At 32.1% G+C, this 20746-nt stretch overlaps 1 protein-coding gene and 1 long non-coding RNA gene across 2 annotated transcripts; both read left to right on the plus strand.

The window, feature by feature from the left end:
• The first annotated feature begins 10969 nt into the window (after positions 1-10969).
• LOC145048803 (receptor-like protein kinase HERK 1) lies at positions 10970-17458 on the plus strand. Its single transcript, XM_078997421.1, has 3 exons — positions 10970-12037; positions 12582-12626; positions 17043-17458. Exons 1-3 carry the CDS (start codon positions 11117-11119, stop codon positions 17316-17318), a joined length of 1242 nt encoding a protein of 413 aa, XP_078853547.1. The 5' UTR covers positions 10970-11116; the 3' UTR covers positions 17319-17458.
• LOC145048804 (uncharacterized) lies at positions 12633-14871 on the plus strand. The gene is made up of 2 exons (XR_013683054.1): positions 12633-12871; positions 12914-14871. It is a non-coding gene; the product is annotated as an uncharacterized LOC145048804 (long non-coding RNA).
• Positions 17459-20746: the final 3288 nt, after the last annotated feature.

The raw sequence follows: 20746 nt of genomic DNA on the forward strand, positions 1-20746 counted from the left end.
CGTAATGCCCTTCGGTCTAACGAATGCCCCTGCTGCATTCATGGACCTAATGAATCAAATATGCCGACCATTCCTCGACAACTTCGTTATTGTTTTTATTGACGACATTCTAGTTCATTCTAGAAGCGAAGAAGAGCATGGCCAACATCTCCGACAAATCCTGGAAACCGTGCGAACTGAGAAACTATACGCAAAACTCTCCAAGTGTGAGTTCTAGCTCCATAGCGTGAACTTTTTGGGTCATGTTGTTAGTCAGGAGGGAATACATATGGATCCTTCTAAGGTCATAGCCATCGAAGGATGAGCAGTACCAACAACACCAACATAAATTCGCCAATTCTTAGGTCTAGCAGGTTACTACAGGAGGTTCATTCAAAACTTCTCTAAGACCGCCAAGCCACTTACCTAGCTTACACAAAAGGGCATACTATTCAAATGGACAGACAAACAAGAAGTTGTATTCCGAACTCTGAAGCAAGCACTCTGCAGTGCCCTGGTATTATCACTACAAGAGGGAACGGAAGATTTTGTAGTCTACTATGACGCGTCAAGTCAGGGTTTAGGTTGCGTTCTCATGCAGCGTGGAAAGGTGATAGCTTACGCATCCCGGCAACTAAAGACACACGAAGTGAATTATACAACCCACGATCTGGAATTGGGAGCAGTGGTCTTCGCCCTAAAAATTTGGAGGCACTACCTTTATGGTACGAAGGGCACCATCTTCACGGACGACAAGAGTCTCCAACACATCTTGAATCAAAAAGAGTTGAATATGAGGCAACGAAGATGGGTTGAACTATTAAACGATTATGAGTGTGAAATCAAGTACCGCCCAGGCAAGGCTAACGTGGTAGCTGATGCCTTGATTCGGAAAGAGTACTCTAATTGTCGTGTGAAAACTCTCACAATAACCATCCAATATCACCTAACCATTCAAATCAGGGCAACCCAGTTAGATGCCATGAAGGCGGAGAACAAAACGAGCGAAGCTTTACGCGGAATGGAGAAGAATCTTGAGGTGAAAGAGAGCGGAGTATATTATTTCATGAACTGTATTTGGGTCCCTAAACTTGGAGGATTTAGAGAGGTAGTCATGAATGAAGCTCACAAGACGCGATACTCCATCCATCTGGGTTCGGACAAGATGTACTTGGATATTAAACAACATTATTGGTGGCCTAACATGAAGACAGAGATTGCCACCTATGTTAGCAAATGCCTTACTTGCGCCAAAGTAAAGGTGGAATACCAGAAGCCTTCGGGGTTATTACAGCAACGTAATTCCCAAGTGGAAATGGGAAAGGATTACTATGGATTTTGTGACCAAGCTACCCAAGTCATCGGATGGATTGGACACTATATGGCTAATAGTTGACAGACTGACGAAATCCGCTCATTTCCTAACAATAAAATAATCCTACAAGATAGAGAGATTGACAAGAATATACATTCTATAAATCGTGAGACTTCACGGAGTGCCAATGTTTATCATCTCAGATAGAGATAGTAGATTCACTTCATGTTTTTGGCAGTCACTTCAGAAAGCACTGGGAACCCATCTCGACATGAGCACTGCTTATCACCCACAAACGGATGGTCAAAGCGAACGAACCATTCAGACGCTTGAAGACATGCTTCGCGCATATGTGATAGACTTTAGGAAGTCTTGGGATACCCACTTACCCTTAGTTGAATTCTCATATAACAATAGCTACCATTCGAGCATCAAAGTTGCTCCTTTCGAGGCACTGTATGGACGTAATTGTAGATCACCATTGTGTTGGCTGAGGTAGGCGACACCCATCTAGCAAGAGAACTGTCATCAGACAAGATGTTAACGGGACCGGAGATCATACGTGAAACCATAGAAAAGATAGTTCAAATCAGAGCTCGACTACAAGCATCACGTAACCGACAAAAGAGTTACGCTGATAAATGACGAAAGCCCTTGGAGTTTCAGGCCGGGGATCGAGTGTTGTTTAAAGTTTCTCCATGGAAAGGGGTTATACGTTTTGGAAAGCGGGGAAAATTGAATCCACGATACATTGGACCTTTCGAGATTCTTGCCCGAATTGGCCTAGTGGCGTATAGACTGCAGCTACCCACTAAGCTTGGCAGTGTGCACCCCGTGTTCCATGTTTCCAATCTAAAGAAGTGTCTATCCGATGAAAATCTCGTCATTCCCCTTGATGAAATAGAAATCAATGAGAATGTCCTTGTCGTCGAAGAACCAGTCGAGATCATGGACAGGGAGGTGAAGCGTACTAAGCAAAGTCGCATTCCGATTGTGAAGGTACGGTGGAACGCAAAGCGTGGACCAGAATTCACATGGGAACGCGAAGACCAGATGAAGCAGAAGTACCCTCACCTATTTTCGCAATCTCAAATCTAACTTTCAAAAGAATTTCAGGACAAAATTCCCTCTAACGAGGGGATGATGTCACAACTATAAATTTTGATGCCTTGAAAACATTGAACAATGATAACAAATGTGAACCAACAATGTGAAAGCATGTAGGATGCTTATTCAATAAAAACAAAACTTCAATCAAACACTTCATACAAACATTCAAATAGTCAACAAAGAATTATAAAACCCTAGAAATCCTTGTTTAAGTTCATTTTGGACTAGGATTTCCTTATTGGGCCTAATGTTCCAATAAGCTTCCAATTTGACTACTTTGAGCTTAGAACTCTTAAATGGACTCTAATTGGACCCACTTCTATTTATTTTAATATTTTGGGCCATATTGGGCCTAGAATGAAATAAAATACTTTAATGGACCTTATTGAGCCATAATTAACCCAATTATACCTAATGGGCCATAAAAATCATTTCTTGATTTATTTTGGGCCAAAAGTTATCTAAATTATCTATAATTTGGGCTTAGGCATTTAAGGGCCCAATTCTTTCCTTTTCCCTCTCCAATCTCGGCCCAAGCCCACAAAGACCGAAAGTTGACTTTTTCCTATGCCACCTCACAATTGTTCATGGGGTAACCAAGCATTTTTCTCATGTTCCCATGCATGGTCACTTCAAAACTCTCTCTTCTCTCTCTATTCTATCTTCGACCAAGAGCAAGGGAAAACATACACATACAAAACACTTAAAACTCTCTCTAAGTCTTCAAGAACATCTTCTCATTTTTCTTTCAAAACTTTCGAGATTTAAGAGCTTTCAAGGAGATTTTTGCCCACAGACACATCATCTAAGGTAAGTCGATGTTAAATCCATGATCTAGCTACTTCATTTCATCAAAAAATCTCTTTTAAATCCAATCAATCTTGTGATCTTACACCTTAGAAGCATCTAAGTTCAAGATCCTCCAAGAAGACTTGCTAGGATCGAAATTTCTTCTTCTATTCTTCTTCAAAACCAAAACTACAAATCAAGGTGAGATTTATACCCCTTTCTTTTCGTTTTTTGAGTTTTATGGGGGAGAATACAAGAAAATGTGTAGATCTATGTGTATGTTTATGCTATGTGTGATTTGATGCATGTATGTGTGTGATTTCATATGTTTTGTGATGAATATGTTACCAAAAAGGGTGTAAACCCGAGATCTATGACATGAGAAACGAAACAAACATAATCTAAGTTATTTTTCACTAAACCAGTCAAGAATAATAACTTATAAGGTCATGATGAGCATATTCTAACATAAAACCCATTTTTGGGCTTAAATTGTCAAAAATACAAAACTTCGAATACAAATCGACAAATCACGGTTTCTTGAAGTTCAAAAGGGTCAAAACAGTTTCTATAACCATTTTTCTGAATATTAAAATTTTCAAGGGACTTAAAATGTGAATTTTTAGCTTAATGGGCTAATTTTGGGCTTTTCGGCCCAATAAGCCTAAAAATGCGAAAAAGGATAAATTTTAGGGGCTGAAATGAAACTTTCTGTAAAAAAGGGGGTAGTTAGCATGACAAAATCATTTTATGAGTAAAAAATGCTTTTCACTATGATAAAGGACGAAAAATGTAAAGTTTTTAGATTTTGAGCAAAAACTGTAAAAAGTTGTGAAAAATGGGGTTCTAACCGAGAAACACCATTTTGGAAGGGCTGAAGCTGTCAACAAAATAAATTTTGGGTTGAAACTGTGTTTAAATGATACAAAAGCGCCAGGAAAAGGTTTTAAGGACTAAAAATGAAATTCTTTTATATAAAATGATAAAAAGTGTTATTTTTATAAAAGAAGGGTAGCGAAAAGGTCAAATCCCACTTTTAAACAAATTAATTGATTAATAAAAAATACAAAACCCACAACTACTAGTGATACGAAGAACAAATACACTTTCAACAACAAATATCGTTACAAACAAAGTGATTCAGTCTCAAATCCATATAAAACAACAAGCGTTGAACAAAGCCATCTAAATAAAGACGCGATAACTACGATGAGCAAACTTACAAACTTTGGGCTTGGAAGTTTCAAATCATACTTGTTGGGCCTTTCTAGCCCATTAACATGATCTTTGGGCCCAAAAGGAATATGCTTATGTGTTATTGGGCCTCCTATGACCCGATTTCATGTAAAAGGACTTTCAATGGCTATGATGTACTATTAGGCCCTAGTGGCCCATTAGTATTTCTAGTGAGGTCAAGAAATCAAATACGATTTGGGACAACGTGCCTTTCGCATTCCCGACAGCCTAAATAACTCACGAGAATAACACGACTTTGTACTCCCTTTTTCCTCATTTGTTAGGCTTACGAGAAATCAAGGTAAACAGATTTAGGATGTTAATCAAAAGTAATCATGGTTGTTGGATTAAGTGAGTAGTAATGAGCGACGCCTTTAAGGATCGTTCGAAACCTGTAGTTATAAACTAGTCATTTTCTAATACATGATTATAACGACTCACAAACCCTAATTAATCCAACGCCATGCGAGAAATCAAAATCATTCGTCGTGATGGTATAACAAATTGAGAATTCACTGTATTTTATGTATTGGGAAAACATCGGGTTTTCCAGGGAAGTTCAACATTTTCACTTGCGCGATTAATACTAAGGTTCAACATTTATACATGTTTTAAAAATCAACAAGCGTATATTTACGGATCCCCACACTTTTTATAACAAATGATCTTTTCAGAAAATATCGGATTTTCTCGGTTTTACAAACTACACAAAATCATTTTATCACAACATTGCTTATGAACTCACCAACATTTCATATGTTGAAGTTTTTCAAAATTAATTTGTATTCTCAAGTAACAGGTAAACCGAAGAATAAGTACCAAGTAATGTCAGCGTGTTTTGTTTATGATATCTATCAGACAATTATGTTATGAATTTGCAATGTTTAAAAACAAAGTACTGGATGTAAACAATATCCGTTGTATTATTTTAATGCATGGTGATGATTTATGTTATGATTCATGTATATTCATTGTGATGGTATTCAATTTAAGTCACAAGATCCCTCGGAAGTTTCCGCCGTCTGGTTCAGGGGTGTGATAGTTCGACACTACAAGCTTCTACCGTTTAGTTTAAACAAAACGTTTCAAATCCAAATGCTACTTCATGTAGCGTTTAACAAAACGCTACAAGCTACAAGCTACCCATTACCCGATACAAACCACCCGCGACTAGCTAATTTTGCTGAACACGCCTTATGTGCATATTTGCGTGTAGGCCTGACAATGGAGCGGGTTTTGACCCTGATCCGATCCAAACCCTTAAGAATTATATAGGTTTGGAGCATAGTTTTTGATTCGTTTACCCGTTAACAACCTATACCCGCTAACCCTTTTATTAAAAGGGTCGGGTATGGATCATCACTGATCCGCTCCGTTTATAACCCGCCCCATATAATTTTTGAATTATTGGTTTATATTTTATATTGATTAAAGTTTTATTTTAATTCCAATCAAAAGTCCAAAGGGAAAATGCCAAAGTCCAAACTATTTATGCATAAGAATCAATGAGTCGACTTCTAGACTTTCAGTCTTATACTAAGAATTATGATGTCATTTCATTTATATTTCATCAAGTAGTCATCATATTTCATTTATAAATCAATAAATTCATTCATCAACTGAAAGAAAGTTTGTCATTGCTATTTTCTATCACTACAATTGACAGTAAAAAATAAATCAGAAGTTACTACAATAGTGATTTTTAATTCCAATCGGAAGTCCTCAAGTATGTAATGTGTTTTCTAAATCAACATTTGTTTTATTTAAGAAATCTTGTTTTATGAATTAATTAAAATGTGTTTGATAATTCAAAAAGCCTATGGGTTATGGGGCGGGTTTGGATATCCGTTGATTCGGTGGATAAGGGTATGGATTTGATTATTCAAAACCCTGCGGGTTACGAAGCGGATTTGGATCGGATTTTGAAATTTGTTAAAAGGGTTTGGATCAAGGTCGATTCGCTCTAAATCCGCCCCATTTCCAGGTCTATTTGCGTGTTCAATGGGTTATATACAAAAATATTAGTTGCATGTTAAAAGCATTTGGGTAATAAGAGTTTGCTTGTAAGTTCGAATACGCCACTTTTGGAGTCATCATATTTCATTTATAAATCAATAAATTCATTCATCAACTGAAAGAAAGTTTGTCATTGCTATTTTCTATCACTACAATTGACAGTAAAAAATAAATCAGAAGTTACTACAATAGTGATTTCTAATTCCAATCGGAAGTCCTCAAGTGTGTAATGTGTTTTCTAAATCAACATTTGTTTTATTTAAGAAATATTGTTTTATGAATTAATTAAAATGTGTTTGATAATTCAAAAAGCCTATGGGTTATGGGGCGGGTTTGGATATCCGTTGATTCGGTGGATAAGGGTATGGATTTGATTATTCAAAATCCTACGGGTTACGAAGTGGATTTGGATCAGATTTTGAAATTTGTTAAAAGGGTTTGGATCAAGGTCGATTCGCTCTAAATCCGCCCCATTGCCAGGTCTATTTTCGTGTTCAATGGGTTATATACAAAAATATTAGTTGTATGTTAAAAGCGTTTGGGTAATGAGAGTTTGGTTGCAAGTTCGAATACTGCTTTTTACACTTCCTTTGTTCATTTTCTTTTAGCAACCACTTCATTTCATTTGTTATCCTTTATTTTATTTTGACAGTCATTTCATATACTTTGCCTTTTTACCAACTAGTAAAAAAGCATGGCTACACCACTTTTGGAGTAATATGGGAAAATCGACAAACTTTAAAAGTTATGTATTGAAATTGTAAATCCTAAAGCGACTATTTCTGTAATTTTTTATCAATATATGGATCACTTCTGTAAATTATAGGGACCATTTTATGTAAACATAATTTTATAGCAAGGATTGCTTATGTAAATATTAAGGCCGTAGCAATCCAATGACAAAAACTATCAACCTCTCAAACTTATTGTGGCCAAAACTACAAAAAAAACAAAGCAATCTAAGAATCAAAATTGTTAACCTCCTGAACTTATTGTGGCCAAAACCTAAAGTATATAAAGTTTTGTTTCCAAAACCTAAAGTTATAAGGTTTACTATGGCCAAAACTGCAAAATCAAAACAATCTAAGGATCAAAATTATCAACCTTCCAAACTTATTGTGGCAAAAACCTAAAGTATATAAAGTTTTGTGGCCAAAACCTAAAGTTATAAACTTTACTATTCATAAGGTCTTGTGATTTAATATATATATATATATATATATATATATATATATATATATATATATATATGTTGTAAGAGGAAGATAATAATGAAATTTTGAAAATTTTGAAAGTAAATCAAATTAGGGTTGAAGTTTAATTATAATATAAAACAAAATGACGTGTTATAATGGGTTTGAGTACGAAAGTTTATATACTTAAGGGTATATTCATTTTTCATATATATATATATATATATATATATATATATATATATATATATATATATATATATATATATATATATATATATATATATATATATATATATATAAAATGAGTTTCACATTATATTTCTTTGTGAACTCTCCCATTAACTAATTCATAACGTCGTTCCATTACGTTTTTTCTCCCATTTCTCTAACCCAATTCAAGAGTTTGGAATTATCAAACTAAGTTCTTATTTATTTATTTATTTATTTATTTATTATTATTATTATTATTATTATTATTATTATTATTATTATTATTATTGACCTTTGTCGGCAAGTTGCAAAGGCAATTCACACATAGAAACACAATTTCAGTTTTTTTTCCTGGCAATTTACAAATACAAACTACTTTTTTTTTTCTTCTGGTAACTCGATTCCTATCTTTTTCTGTAAGTTTCAATGTTTCATATTTCACTTTTAATTTCACTTAATAAATAAAAATACTCAAGTAGTCGAGTGTTGTGCAAGTCCTGTTACGATCCCATATCCGAGTCTTCCAAAAATGCTAAAAGAGACATATATTTTATGTAACTATGTAAGATTATATATCATATTATCATTTTTTTTTGTTTTAGTTGTTTTTATAGCATTTAATGATTTATCATAGTATTAATTAACTTTGTGTGTCGATATATATATATATATATATATATATATATATATATATATATATATATATATATATATATATATATATATATATATATATATATATATATATATATATATATACACTGTTAGATTCATGTGAGACGGTCTAATTTTTTTGGAAAGGGAACTTATCGTGAGATGCATTTATTTATTTTTATTTTTTTTAATTAATTCAAGTTCCGAAAATAATATTTAAAAAAAGAATTTTTGGATTTTTCCATTTATTTTTAAAATTATTTTTTAGAATATATCAGTGCAATATTCTATTACAATATTTCACGTATTTTTCAAAAAAAATAGAATTTATTTTTATTTTTATTTTTATTTTTATTTTTTTTAGTTATTTCAAGTTCCGAAAATAATATTAAAATTTTTTTTTTAGATTTTTCCATTTATTCTGCATTTTAAAATTATTTTTTAGAATATGTCATATTTCACTTATTTTTCAAAAAAAACGGAATTTATTTATTTATTTTTTCTTTTTTTTTTAGTTAATTCAAGTTCCGAAAATAAAATTTAATTTTTTTTTTTGATTTTTCCATTTATTTTGTATTTTAAAATTATTTTTAGATTTTGTCTCACGGTCTCACAAAAATAAAATAGTCTCAAATGAACCTGAACATATATATATATATATATATATATATATATATATATATATATATATATATATATATATATATATATATATATATATATATATATATATATATATAAGGGTTCATTTTTATTTTTCGTATTAAACATTAAAATAACGGGATGTACGTGCCTCTACTATATAAACATCAACCATCATCATTCTTTATTAAAACTATAACTTCGAGTCCCACATCATTTGTGGGATCAAAACATTAGCCATCTTCAGCTTTATATAATATAAGGATTTGAGGTGGTTTAAAAAAATAGTTTCAGGTTTGCTTTTGCTTTACATCATAAAACCGAATCTGAACCCCAAAACTCGGAAACCTAGGGAAAATTAATAAACTGAACCTATTGGTTTGGATTTAGGTAAAAAAAGTTATTGATTGACCTACCGTAACATATTCCTACGTCCATCCTTAGGATAAGAAATGTAAAAAAAAATAAGAAAATAATAAAAAAAAATAAATAAGTTGAATTTAAATTATAAACAAAAAAGTTGTGAGGCTAAAATTTGATCTAGAACTTTGGTTGGTTCAGCCCGGTGGCTCGGTTCAAATATACCTGTTTTTTTTCGTTTTTTCTTCAAATAAAACAAATTAGGTAAGGTGAAGTTAAGGTGAATCTGGAAGGACAAATCCATGTCTCATTATGTCTTTAGGTCCAAATCCTTGTCGACATGTGCCAAACCTTTGCCAAGAGGAAAGAGGCTTGGCTTGTAGGGGTTGAGCAATGCATATTTTCTTACTTTGCTAAGAAGACGAGATGGTTTGCATCGGTATGTCCGAGGCCAACAAAAAGGATGCCGAACACCTTTGCCTTCTCTACTCCCTCCAAACATTATTCCAAGTTACTAGCAACATGTTACAATGAACACGGAAATAATATTAACGAAAAAAAGTTGTAGAAGTTATAAAATATGTTAGGGGTGAGCGCGGTGCGGTTCGATGCGGTTATTGGTCAAAACCTCACCACTAAACGCAAATGCGGTTAATCTATTTTCAAAACCGTTTGGTGCGGTTATTTTTACGGTGTGGTGAGCCGGTTATTTTAACGGTGCGGTTTTGTTTTTGTGTTTTGGTTATTAATCGCATGGATTTGGTGTGGTTATTTTCTGTGGTTTTTAATCGCACTTTAGAGTTTAAACAGCTTTAAGAGTTGAAACATATTACTTGAAATTAAAAAAAAAAAAAAAAAAAAACATAAGATATAAAACAATTAACGTAAATTACAAACAACTAATATATTAAAAACTTTAAATAACTAGTAATTAACAATAAATATTTTCAAATTTTCAAATTTCACAATTTTTCAAAATTCAACATACGAAAAAACCAATACTTTTGTCTTCTAGAATTTTATACTTCTTTCATCCATCAAACTTGTCTTATTTTTAATATTTAATATATTAATAAATAATAATAAAAATTGTATATAATGTATGCGGTGCGGTGCGGTTTTTTTTGCGGTTTTTGAAAACTAATAACCACACCGCACCCCAAATTTGCGGTTTTTGAAAAACCAAAACTTCACCATCGATTTTTATTGCGGTTGCGGTTAATCGGTTGCGATTTATATGGTTTTTGCGATTAATTTTAGTTTATGATCTCTCTATTTTGTGCACGTGACATGTGGACCATAGTGGGCACTAATAAATTTCTTAAGAATTTCCATTAAAATGCAAGACAATGACAAGATGAATAAAATAAGCAAAAACACGCTTGCTTTTTCTTTATGACCAAATTCTACGAGTATATGCAACATAGAAACACGTTCACTATGTCTTTATAAATCATTTGTTTTTCTTTAATGTAAAACATATCTGCACCTGGTTTCATCATCCATACGCAACTGTGCATCATTCCTGCCGACACAATCGTTTTGTGCATCATTTCTTTTATCTTTAACTCTTAAGCCCCATATTTTTCCTATTACACAAAACTAATTAATGTCAATCATCATAAAGTCACAACACCTCAAAATACCCTTTCGAGACATTGAAATAGCCACCAGAAACTTCACAACCATTATCGGAAGCGGTGGATATGGCGACGTCTATAAAGGAGAACTGTTACTTAGCGGTAAACTAACCCCGGTTGCTGTAAAGAGACTAAAAAAGATTGCTCATTCTGGTCAAGGTCTTAAAGAGTTCTTAACAGAGATTCAATTGCTATCCCGCTATAAACATCCAAACCTAGTCTCCCTTCTTGGTTATTGCGAAGAAGGCAATGAAAAGATCCTTATTTACGAGTATGCAGTGTATGGAAGCCTCGACAGATACCTAAGTATGGCAAATCCCATCTTTCCACTACCATGGAAGCAACGGATCAAGATATGCATCGATGCAGCCCGTGGTTTGGATTATCTTCATAACCATGTTGCAGAAAATCATAGAGTTATCCATAGGGATATTAAGAGTGGAAATATTCTGTTAGATCACAACTTCAAAGCCATGATTTCTGATCTTGGACTTTCAAAGATTGGTCGTGCAAATGAAAATGAGAGTTATCTCATTACTAATGGTAGTGGTACTTATGGTTATTGTGATCCGGTATATATCGATACAGGGATCCTCACAAAAGAGTCGGATATTTATTCATTTGGTGTTGTATTGTTTGAAGTTTTATGCGGGAGACCTGGCTTCATTAACGTAAGTGATGAACGGAGGTTTCTAGCTCCATTAGCCCAAAGCTACTGTGAAAAAGGAAATTTAAATGATATTATTGATCATGGTTTGAAGAATCAAATAGACTCGAATAGCTTGAATAGGTTTGCGGGGATTGCTTATCTATGCTTGCAAAATGATCGAAATCAACGACCCTCAATGGGTTTGGTCATAAAAAAACTTGAAAAAGCTTTGGAATTGCAAGTAAGTTACTTTTAAAAATTAAGTGGTATGCGGTACTTTTGTGTTTATTTATCTTTATATGAGTAAATTATACGAATGGTCCCTATGGTTTAGGGTAATTTGCATGTTTGGTCTCTAATTTATTTTTTTAACTCCAAAGGTCCCTATTGTTTGTTTTTGTTACGCGCTTGGTCCCTATCTTACATAAAAAGACTATTTTACCCTTGATTTCTTTAATTTATTTAAATAAACACACCCCAACCATACCCCTTCACATTATCTCACCTACCATAACATTTTTTTCATATTTAAATAATAGTATTTTTAGCTAAGATAGGGACCAAACACGTAAGAAAAACAAATAGTAGGGACCAAGCGCGTAATAAAAACAAACAATAAGGATCTTCCGAGTTAAAAAAGTAAGTTAGGGACCAATCATGCAAATTACCCCAAACCTAGGGACCATTCGTGTAATTTACTCTTGTTTTTTATATGGTAAACAACTAGATTGAACTTTTTCTGTTATTAACGTTGCCCTGTAACATTGTTTATATGCATGGTTCAGGAACTTGCGGAATCTTCTGAACACGCAGAATCGTCGAAACCTCAGGTACGCTAGGTAGTTAGTTATTTTGAATTATTTATTACAAGTATTACAGCTGAAATCAATTGTTAATATAAAAATAGATGCAATAGTAAATTTCAATTAGTTTTCGTTATTCGATACAAACAGTAAAAAAGACACATACACCTTCCCCTTGATTTTTTTATTTCACATAAGATATGCTTTTTAAAGGCCTTGGGGCCTAATCATATCAAGTTTGTTGGAAAAGTACCATAACCAAAAGTTTGAAGGTTCAAGTTTTAGTTTAGGAGTAGAATGTTTTGGTTATGAAGGTTCAAGTTTTAGTTTAGGAGTAGAATTAGTGATCATACATCTATATCACAGTGAGGTTGCAAAACTGAAAGGGCAACAAATCCTTTTGGTCTCTAGGTTCACAAATCCTTTTGCAAAACTAAAAGACGCCAAGAAAAATGTTTACTTTTCTTAGCACATACTCTGATCCACCTTGTTCTTTAAACAAAACAGAAGAATGTGTTTACAAAATTTGGACCATATAAACGGTAGTATTGTTTATTATAAAATGATCATCATCGATCGACAACTCCCATTTCCATCTATCGGACTTAGAATTCATATTAAAGTTGACCAATAAAAGACTCAATTCTTGAAATTGTAAAGTTTCCACATGCTGATTAATTTCTCTTTGCAATCCCACATCTAATCATCATTTCCCGTTGGTCTTTTATCAAACAATCTATATTTCTCTCTATTTGGAAGACCATAAAAAGATGGACATTTTGATAACATTCCACCATGCATTTTATGATTCTATGCCATGCAACATGTCGTCTACTTCCAGTTCCTCAGATATTATGAACTGCTTTTATAACTTTCACAAAAAGAGTGTGATTCTTCACAGCCAACCGCCACCTTCATTTTTAACAGTAAAGAAAACATTATTAAATAAAAAGGATTTATTATAGCAAACATCAAATTTAAAAACAATAGATTTAGTAAAATTTAAACATTTTGAATGCAATTCATTACTCCAATAGTAAAAATCTATTTTTGATGTTGGTTATTACTATTTATCCTTTTGGAAAAGCTCTTATTAATAATGCTCTTAACGGAAATCTTAACCGGACCTTATCTCATTCACATAGTGGACCTAACATGCACATGTCTTTGTAGGGTTTATTTAGCACTAACCATATATAAATTAAGGGTTGTTTGCATAAATAATTTTTAGCTTATTAGATTATTTCTTATTTGCTTATTGTGGTGAGAATAAACAGTTTTTTAAAATGTGTTTAGATTTACTTATTGCGGTGGAAATAAGCAATAAGCATTTAAGTGTTTGACAAAATAAAACAATTTATATGAGTAAAATGACCAATAAACAATAAACAATAAGCAATAAATATTTCCCCCATTGCTTATTAAAATCAACTTATTTTGCTTATTCCTACCGCAATAAGTTGATTTTTAAAGACTCCTATCCAAACACTTAAATTTGCTTATTACGGTGAGATTAAGCAATAAGCAATAAACAACTTAATTTTTCTCTATCCAAACACCCCCTAAAAGCGTGTTTGACATGGAATATTTGGAAGCGTTTATAATTTCTAGCTTCTAGCTTTTTACAAAACGTTTTAGTTTAAACAAAAAGTTTTGTTTCACACTATAATTATTTAACTTTTCGTTTAAACAAAACATTCTAAATCTAAAAACCACTTCTTGTAGTGTTTAACAAAATACTACTGTGTTTTTTAAATTAATTTTCAGAATTGTCCTTAAGAATATTTTTACATATGTATGTTTTTTAAACAATTGTCTTTTGATATAAATTTTACATATTCAAAAGTTTTCACTACATTTGTCAAACACACTTATAACAAATAAAAAATACAACTATCAACTATGAACTACATGCTACCTGATATCAAAATAAAAGATACAACTATCAACTATGAACTACATGCTACCGATATCAGTTATCCGCTATATGTAACAACTTCTTTTGTCAAATAGGTCAAAATAATAATTTTCCAATTGTGTTTTGTTTTTTATAGAAGAAGAGTCCAAGAGTATCAACCACTACTGCTTTTGTCTTACTTTCCAATTGCTTTTTTATACCCTTAATTGCCACTTCTTCTGTGTTATTTTTTTGATTTGACATGTTATGTTTTATTCGGAGTATTAAACAAAATAATAATATTGGGGCCAAAACGTTGTGATAATCCAAAAAAAAAAAAAAAAAAGATGGAGTATCAACCCCTAATTGCCGCTATCAACTAACAACTGTGTTTTGATTTTGACCCTGTTATTTTTTTTAAGAGTATTAAACAATTTTCTAACTGTCTTTTAATACCCTTAATTGCTTATCTATTGATACGAGTTATCCGTTATTAGCTAACAACTATTTTTAATTATTTGTGTTTTAGAAAAACAATATTTTATATATAGTTGTATTTTTATTTTTCGGTCGGACTATTCATATATTTTTTTCCGTTCGGACTATATATATGTTATTTTTTCATCTGGATTATCCATGTGTTATTTTTTTCATCGGTACTATTATTGGGTAAATTATGGTTCGGACTATCCTTGTATTATTCTTTTTTTTTCGGTCGGATTATCCTTTTTGTTATTTTTTTGTTCGTACTATCTTTGTGTTATTTTCTCGTCCTGCCTATTTATGTGTTATATTTTCATTCCGATTATCTCTGTGGTATTTTTTTCGATTGGACAGAGATGGTCTAAATGAAAAAATAACATGAAGATAATCCGATCGAAAAAAACAACATAATGATAGACGGAATGAAAGAAAAATGACACAAATATAGTCTGATTGAAAAAAAATTAACATATGAATAGTGGAAATGGAAAAATAACATAGAGATAATCGGAACGAAAAGATAACATAAAGATAGTACAGATGAAAAAAAAACTTGAAGATAATTCGATCGAAAAAAGCAACATAATGATAGTCGGAACAAAAAATAACACAATGTTAGTTGGGACGAAAAAAATAACATGTGCGTAGTTTAAACGGAAAAACAACACATGGATAGTCGGAACAAAAAAATAACAAAAAATAGTTTTTACGAAAAAAGTAACAAATGGATAATCCGACCAAAAAAACAACGCAAAGATACTTGGAACGAAAATAATAATATTAGGATAATCCAAAAAAAATAATACACGGATACTCCGAACAAAAAAATAATACGATACTGAATAAAAAATAATATAAAAAAGTCCAAAAAAAAAATTGTTAATAATAATATATGCATTTATCAAAAATATTAAAAATAAATGAATATAATAATAATAAAAAAAAGAGTCAAGAAAGAAAATAAAAGGCTTTAAGGAGGTACATAAAACTTTAATGTTATTTAATGCTGGAGTTTCAAATTATATAGAATAATTAGTTAAAAATAATAAAGTAAGCAAAAACATTGCTAAATTAAAAGGAGATAGTATATGAAAAATATAAAATTTAAAAAACATTTAGTATAATTTAAACATTCTGTATATTGACCTTAAAAGCAATTCACGCGTATGATAAAAAGCACCATTCGATTGTTGATTGTGACTATTTGGCCTCTAACAATAACTTACGTTTGATATGCTATAAAAGTGATGGTAATCCAATCTTCTCACATTCACACAGTGAACCATACAAACACATATATCTTTTTTTTATAAGGGTTTATTTACCACCACTCATTTATAAAATATAAAGTGATAAATGAAATGCTTCATGCTAAAATATTAAAAATGTTCTGTTATGACTAGGAGTTTGATTTATATAATCTATATTGTAAAATGAAAATTAAATAAAAGTAAGCCATGATTCGATACAATTTGCTTTTTCAGTAAATTACACGAATGGTCCTTATGGTTTGGGGTAATTTGTACGTTTGGTTCATAATTTATTTTTTTAACTCGGAAGATCCCTACTGTTTGTTTTTTTTACGCATTTGGTCCCTACTGTTTGTTTTTGTTACACGTTTGGTCTCTATCTTAACTAAAAAGACTTTTATTTAAATAGGTAAAAATGGTGAGGTAGGTAAGATAGGATGAAGAGTGTGAGATTGGGGGTGTATTTATTTAAATAAATCAAAAAATCAATGGTAAAATAATCTTTTTAGTTAAATCAGGAACCAAACGCGTAACAAAAACAAAAAGTAAAGACCTTCCAAGTTAAAAAAATAAGTTAGTAACTAAACATGTAAATTACTGTAAACCATAGGGACTATTCATGTAATTTACTCTTGCTTTTTTGTTATATGCTTTGCTTTTATTTCTATAAATCTACGGGTTTCATTTACGGGTAATGAGGAGACGGCTTTGCGACGCGATTTGACGATTTAACACTGTTGCCTTCAAATCCTTGCAAATTACGATTGATCATTTCTTATGGCGGATTTTGATTTTTTTTTTTTTCTCGTGTAGGTTATGGAAAAAATTAATCCAAATAAGAATGATATCATTTTCCATTGCGATGAGAAGCAAGATGAAGCTTCTGGTGTTCCACTAATAGTGGCCTCAGCTAAAAGCAGCACCATTAACGTTTGTGGAATGGGTGTGCAGGATGAAACAAGTAGTGAATGTGATGTTTACAAAGAAGAAAAGATCAGAAACCCTAGTGGTACAGGGGGAAGGGGTTGCCTCTTTCCTTTTCTTACTCGGATTCGTTTTGGAGATTTTGATTTTCGTTTCAGTTTTTAATGTTGGTGGTGGTAGGAGATTATGGCCAACGATATGTTGGAGTTGGGCGAATGTGCAAAATTTAAGCTATGGCTAGATGGGTCTTTGGACCAACCAAATTTTTAATTTTTTTAGAATTCTTGTACAAAAAAAAAAGTTAGTCACTACCTTGAACAAAATTAGGACATATCTTGTAGTATTGTAGAAAATGAAATATATATATACCAAATATTTTAAGGTCCAAATTTTGTGTATTAAAAAATAACTCAAATATAAAAGAAAAACCCAATCCAAGTCATGTAAAATAAAATCGATCCATCATGGCCTTGTCTTCCCTTTCATTTCATTGTGTCTCTATAGATTGTATATTTAAGACCATATATCCTTTAATTTGTGAGGTACTTAAGACCTTGGTGATGAGAATAGTAGGTTTGATCGTAAATCTGAAGTTGTTCGGTTTTTAAAGCCATTTAAAACATTTGATTTTTGCTTAATATGCACTTAATGGTTGATATTTTAGGAGTCACAAATCATTTTAATATAACATTATAAAGAAAAGATCAATGAGATCGTAAAGGTTATGAGTCAAATATGTAGCTCTAAAAACGAATTCAATAAATGAAGAATGTAGGATGGGAATAAGAAATGTTACTTTTGTGTGAGAAATTCAATACTAAACCTATGGACATGAAAGATGTGTATTACATTTGACTAATTAGTTGTAGAGGTTCATATGTTTGTAACTTGAAAGGCATATATTATATTTGACTAATTAGTTGAAGTGGTTCTTTGTGTGTTACTACTAAGTTCATTTATTTATTGTATTGTGTCATAAGAATATAAAAGATGCATTTTCTTTCAAGTTTGAAAGTTGCACTTATTGAGTTGATGTATTTAAGGTGATGGATGATATATAACTTCAAGAGATTAACCATCTCTTTAGTGAATTCAACTTGCCTTTACTTGTTCTAGTTGCTTGTTTATGTCTAAGTGGGTCTTTAAAGCCTTTAATGTAGAAAATGATTACACTTATCTCGGAAAGTTTCTAACACAACATGATCTTCGAGTTCTAAATTTGGAACTTAAAAGTTATAATACATTTGTAGGAAATGATGAACGATTCCATTAGTGTAATAGCATTGAAGATTATTCCCAAAAGTATGGGGGAAGAAAAGAAACATATAATATTTCCTAAGATCGATTTGTTGTTAAAAGTTGTATTGATATTACCGTTGCAAATATAAAGTAAGAAACATACATATTCCGCTATGAAGTTGATAAAGATTGATATATGCAACAAAATGGATGATCAGTTTTTGAGTGATAACTTTACGATCATAAATTAAAACTTAGAAAGTAAAAACTCTATTCCAAATTAATTGTCCATATTTGATTTTTAAAATCTTTATTCTTTAATTTTGATCTTTAATATTTTTCTTCTTGATATATAATACTTGATACTAAATATATGAATGAATTGTATTTTAATTTTTTTTCATTGTTATAAGTTTCATCAAGTAATATATAACACAAATAAATAAGTTTCATAAAGTAATATATAACACAAATAAAAATATTAAAGATCAAAATTAAAAAAAAAAAACTTCAAAAGTCAAAAGTTGACAATTATAAAAGCTCTAATATAAGAATTTTATCTATTTCTAATATTTCAAATTATACGACCCAATCCACCAAAAATATTGTTGATTCTTTTTTTTTTACGGGCTTCACTTAATTAGGGAACCATACGGTATTCTATTCTAGATACGTTGTTTGGGTGGCCCTCCAACGTAAACATTTTGGAGTAAATATCAAAGCAACAAAGGATTAACCGTAATAAAGAGTTACAAAGCTAGAGTGTAGAGGGTACAACCATTTTTTCATTCTATCTTGATTATGACAATTACAATATGGTGCTACAACCAGCGTTTTGCTTATTTTGGACATTGAACTCCCAAAATATTGTATCACCAATGTATTCTAATTTTAAGGATTTTATTATATAACCTATCACCAAGTAGAAAACTGGCCTAGTTAGAAATTTGAAAGAAATTTAACGATGGTTTCTAGGTTTATCTTTCTGAAATATATATGGGCACTTTTTTATATTCATGTTTATTTTGTAGCTAAAACTAATAAAAAAAACTATATTTATTGTCTATTGTATTAATTAGACTTTAAGTTTTTAATACAAAACAAAAACTCTGAAGATTGTTTTTAAATAATTGACCGGTTACCAATGGATTTGTGATAAATATTTAATGTTGAATGGTCATAAAGTCCATCGATAATCTATAAACACGAAATAATCCCATTAAAAAAATTTAGGTATAAGTGTTATGTTAGAAGTTTGTCATTACAAAATGTTCGGTTTTTCACATATAGTATTATTGTAACATCCCGTTTCGAAAATAAACCCTAAATCCGAGAATGTATTTTAAGTACTATTTTATTTCGATAAATGAAATTTAAATAAAGGGTTTTAGTGAGGAAGGGTGTAATTGACGTTATAAATTGTCTTGGAGGTCTAAAGGGTGCTTTTGGGATTTGTGGTGTAAAGAATAATTGAGCATATGGCTAAGGAAAAAATCATTTGGATTTATTTTGTAGCTTTTGGGCTTAAATTGAAAAGATTTTCGAAGCCGGGCTGAAAGGTAATTTACGGATTTATGTTAAAAATAATTCAAAGGGAGGGACCAAAAGCATATTTTTCAAATTATAGTTTGATTTGGAGACGGGGATTAAACACATCCCCTTCCTTTCTTCCTTCCCACTCGATACATGTTAACCCTAACCCTATTCTATAAAGAGCTGTCACCACCCTTTCTTACTCGTTTTTTTATTCAGCCAAAGCCTTCGAGCGACTACTATTCTCCAGCCGCCATCACTGTCGTCGAAGCTCGACCGCCACCTCCTTGTTGTTTCTTGAACCTCCATCGCTCCTCTCGCCGATGAAGTCGAGGATGAAGATGTAACTATCCCTTCTCCTCTTGTTTCTACTCTACAGTACCTGGCTCGTATCCACCGTTGTCGATGTCGCCTCTTGTGGATACCTTTTTGCTGTGCTCCGGTTGCCACCTGCCACCCGAAGTGGATGAGACGGTTGCGTGTTTATGATAGAGCTCATGTTCGTGTGTGTGTGTGTTACTGCTAGAACCCGTGAAGTGTGTGGGGGTGTTATGTTGGCCGGAGGTGAGGCAAACCACTATGGCAGCTAACCATGGTGGTTGCTGCTAAGTTGCCTTCTGTTATCGCCACCAGCCACTGTGAGGGGGTGGCTGTGTGTGCGATTTGGTGTATGTGTAAATGATGTACAACTTGTGTGGGTGTTTGGTTGTTGGATTTATCTCTCGAGCCACCAAAGTGCACGGGTGACTACAGTCGTGGACCAGCGTCGACCACCACTGGCCGAGGTGGCAGTGGGTGGTGTCCAACCTAGTGAAACCCAA

The sequence above is a fragment of the Lactuca saligna genome, chromosome 5 (assembly GCF_052625555.1).
Source record: "Lactuca saligna cultivar CGN05327 chromosome 5, ASM5262555v1, whole genome shotgun sequence".
NCBI lineage: Eukaryota > Viridiplantae > Streptophyta > Magnoliopsida > Asterales > Asteraceae > Lactuca > Lactuca saligna.